Source organism: Aplysia californica, unplaced genomic scaffold (assembly GCF_000002075.1).
Source record: "Aplysia californica isolate F4 #8 unplaced genomic scaffold, AplCal3.0 scaffold00110, whole genome shotgun sequence".
In the NCBI taxonomy this organism is placed as follows: Eukaryota; Metazoa; Mollusca; class Gastropoda; order Aplysiida; family Aplysiidae; genus Aplysia; species Aplysia californica.
In genome coordinates this window covers 1,407,268-1,410,698 of record NW_004797380.1, presented here as the reverse complement: position 1 = coordinate 1,410,698, position 3,431 = coordinate 1,407,268, and the positions used below count along the sequence as shown (strand labels likewise).

The window sequence follows — 3,431 nt, the reverse complement described above, 5'->3', positions numbered from 1 at the left end:
ATAAACAACGGGTGTATTCGTAAGTACTCTCGACTCTTGCTGCAGTATTTATTTATAAGTGTTACCTTTTTGTTAATATTTTTTTAGTTTATTGAATATTTTTACATATTTACCTACATACAAGAACAAAATAAAATGTAGAACCCCCACCCCCCCATACTATGGCCACTTAAAACGACACGAGACCATTGTAAAAGAGGAACTTGGCGGAAAGATGTGGGGCAGGAGAGCCAGAGGAAGACAAGGAATAGCATGAATGGTAAGAACATGGGCTAGCCTAGCTCACGACCGTCAGGGATAGAGGGTCTTTTCATGTCAACCTCTGAGTCAGACATGACACCTCCAGGTATCCAGGTACCTATTTTTAAATACAAGATAGATGAGGTGGGGGATTTTTCTCATCAAAAGCAAGGCAAATGAACAAGCTTTAAGATCACGCCAATAACTCTGTATACCTACAAACTGGCGAGCGCTCATGTTTAATACTCAATTTATCTCTTTTGCTCTCTCCCTCTCTCTATCTCAATCCTCTTCTCTCTCTCTTTCTATCTCTCTCTTTCTCACTCTCTCTCTAACCCTCTCTCTTTCTCCCTTTTTCTCATTCACTCTCTCTCACTTTTCTCTCTCTCTTTCTCACTCTCTCTGACTCTGTCTCTCTCTCTCTCCCCCCTCTCTCTCTCTTTTTCATTCACTCTCTCTAACTCTTTCTCTCTCTCTCTTTCTCTCTCTCACTCTCTCTCACACTCTCTCTCTCTCACTCACTCACTCACCCAATCTCTCTGTCTCTCTCTCTGTCTCTCTCTCTCTCTCTCTCTCTCTCTCTCTCTCTCCCTCTCTCTGTCTCTTTCTCTCTGTCTCTCTCTCTCTCTAACACACTCGCACTTTCTCTCCCAGATGCTCCTACCACGGTGACTATCGGTCCTACCTTGACCAACTGGTCACTTTCAAGTCCTGGTGCATCCTGTGGGTGACCATAGCCCTGGTTCCTGTTGGACTGGTCATTGACGTGTCTGGAGTTGACCTCAACTACGTCATGGTCTGTGGATTTATACTGACCACTCCCAGCTTCCCGCCGGCTCTCATGGCCATCATCTGGACCAAGACCTCAGGTTTAGGCGTCATTGTAGGTCAGTGGAAGATTTGGTTGATTTTATTTGTTTGTTTGTTTAAAAATTTGTTTGAGCAAAGAGAAGCACATCGACGCAAAAATGATCATTTATGGTAAAAAAAAAAGTAAGACAGACAGACAGACAGACAGACAGACAGACAGACAGACAGACAGACAGACAGAAGAAACGGAGGGAAAGTAAAGAAGTAGGACCTACATGTGTCGTCCTCCAACCACCGGCGAAAAAGTTGAGAATACTTCGTTTCTCGTGATACATTCATAATATATCCAGTAAGTGTGCTACATAAAAGGACTGCCTCTCTGTCAGTGCGTATACTTGCGTCCTGTTCCTGTCTTTTAACATGAATGTTATTGTAGCTGGTTTTTTCGTCCCCGTAGAAAACTATTGTATTTGTTTTAGTTGTTTTAGTTGTAAGTGTTTTACGGCACTTGCAACACAATAAGGTCATATAAGTGCCGAAGATTAGAGGTGTTACGAGAGAGCAACAAACACAAAAAAGAAGGAGGGGAGATAATGGCGATAGATGTTTGAAAGAAAGAAGAAGCATACCACACCAGAGCACCCGCCAACCACCCACAACTATTGAATTAAATCCAAACACTTAACCAATTTATAAAAGAAAACCCCAAGACCAACACTGCCTTTATCGATTTTGATCTTGTTTCAAATCAATTCGGACCCCCCCCCCGCCCCTCTTCCTACGGCGCAAGACATGATATTGAAACAAACGTGGCCCCACAGAAAGTGAAGACCCTGCAATTGCCGACAAGATCAAAGAAGTTCCAATTAAAGACACAAACATATTCTGTCAGATAGACACACAAATGAGCAGACAATATACAGAAAAGCAATTAAAGGACTGGAAAGCCTAAAGCTGAAAACAAACACGTTTGTTTTTATGGTGACCGAGTCAGGCGATTGGTCGGGCCGATCAATCCGTAGTGAGCACCCCCGTATAAGTTTACATTTGTGAGGCAGCGTCGTGTAATCAGCAGCTCGTCAAAATAATGAACTCGAAGAAACTGGCACTTTCCGCCGATTTGGCAATTTTGATCGAATTGTTTTTTGGCCCAGCACCTTTTATGTCCATTTAAAAACACATTTCTGCGTGGGATTTACTGAAAAAAACAACAACCGTTGATTAAAGGTACAAACATAATATACATTTTCAGTTTTCAAGGACTCTTAAGGTACGGAAATCATTAACCTGACGGCCATTTTCTCTCTAACTTTACCTCTGAAACCAGGCGACCCCCCCCCCCCCCCCTTTATCTCAAGTATTTTGACTTCTATTAGAGATGGATGTGTATATTTTCACTGAAAGCAAGACAAATGACCAAGCTTTAAATCTTTGAGCCTGGATTTTTTTTTGGCTGACGCCGGAATTAATTATCTCAGGAGTGTCTATTACAACAAGGTACCTTGTTCAAATTGATTCTGTTGCCATATTTTTTCTATGAAAGTATAATGTATTTGATATTACTGGAAAGGCAATTGAATAAGCTATCAGATTAAAATGGGTTATCTGGTTCTTTGTATCATTATGTAAGTACGATCACGCAATAGGGGGGCTCTCATGGCCTAGAGGTTAAGTTGTTGGCCTCACATTCAAAAGTCCCGGGTTCGAATCCGGGTAGTGGCCGAAAAAAGTTCTTCTCTAAATTTGTCTCCTTTCACCTCCTTTCCTGCTCTCTAGCAATGTTCTGTCGTCTGCTTTCGTCTCCTCTTTCTCCCTGATCTCCTTTGCCCCCCTCCTCTGGGCTCCTGAATCTTTCTACAGCGTTTCTACTGCTACTCCTTTGCTTCTTCTTACTGCTGTCTTTCAGCCACACCCCTGATCTTCTGGTAGGAAAGATATGCACCTAGCCTTCCCAGACAAGGGCGAAAGATCTCGGAGGGCCCGTGTGCAAGTTGCGCACGTTAAAAATCCCTTGGTGGTCTAAAATCGATAAGAGTAGGCTTCGGCCGCCACCCGGGCAAAATTCAAAATTTCCTACAAACTGAAAAAGTTTAATGTGTCCCGCGCGCTCATACGACCTTATGCATTTGTGAGCGCCGTAAAACACAAAAACAAACAAATTATTACGCAATAAAGAGGGATAATAAGTGATAAATAATGAAATTGGCAAGATTGATGAATTTTATCTAGCTTGCTGTCACCATAATATATGACCAGAAATTGACGAGTTCCTGATTCCACTTCGACGTAACACATAACGATGATTTGTTCCTGTTTTCCTCGTCCTGGCAGGCAGCATTGTCGGTCTTGTAGGAGGCATCACCGCTAACTTCATCGCCGCC

General features: G+C 42.6%; 1 protein-coding gene across 1 annotated transcript in view; it reads left to right on the top strand.

Moving 5' to 3' along the window:
• The window catches only part of LOC106011420, a gene marked incomplete in the record, with an annotated part of 10,727 nt that overhangs the window by 1,921 nt on the left and 5,375 nt on the right, over window positions 1-3,431 (top strand). The window contains 3 exon segments of the mRNA XM_013080994.1: window positions 1-19; window positions 895-1,127; window positions 3,382-3,428. Of these exon segments, the coding sequence (XP_012936448.1) occupies window positions 1-19; window positions 895-1,127; window positions 3,382-3,428 (299 nt within the window).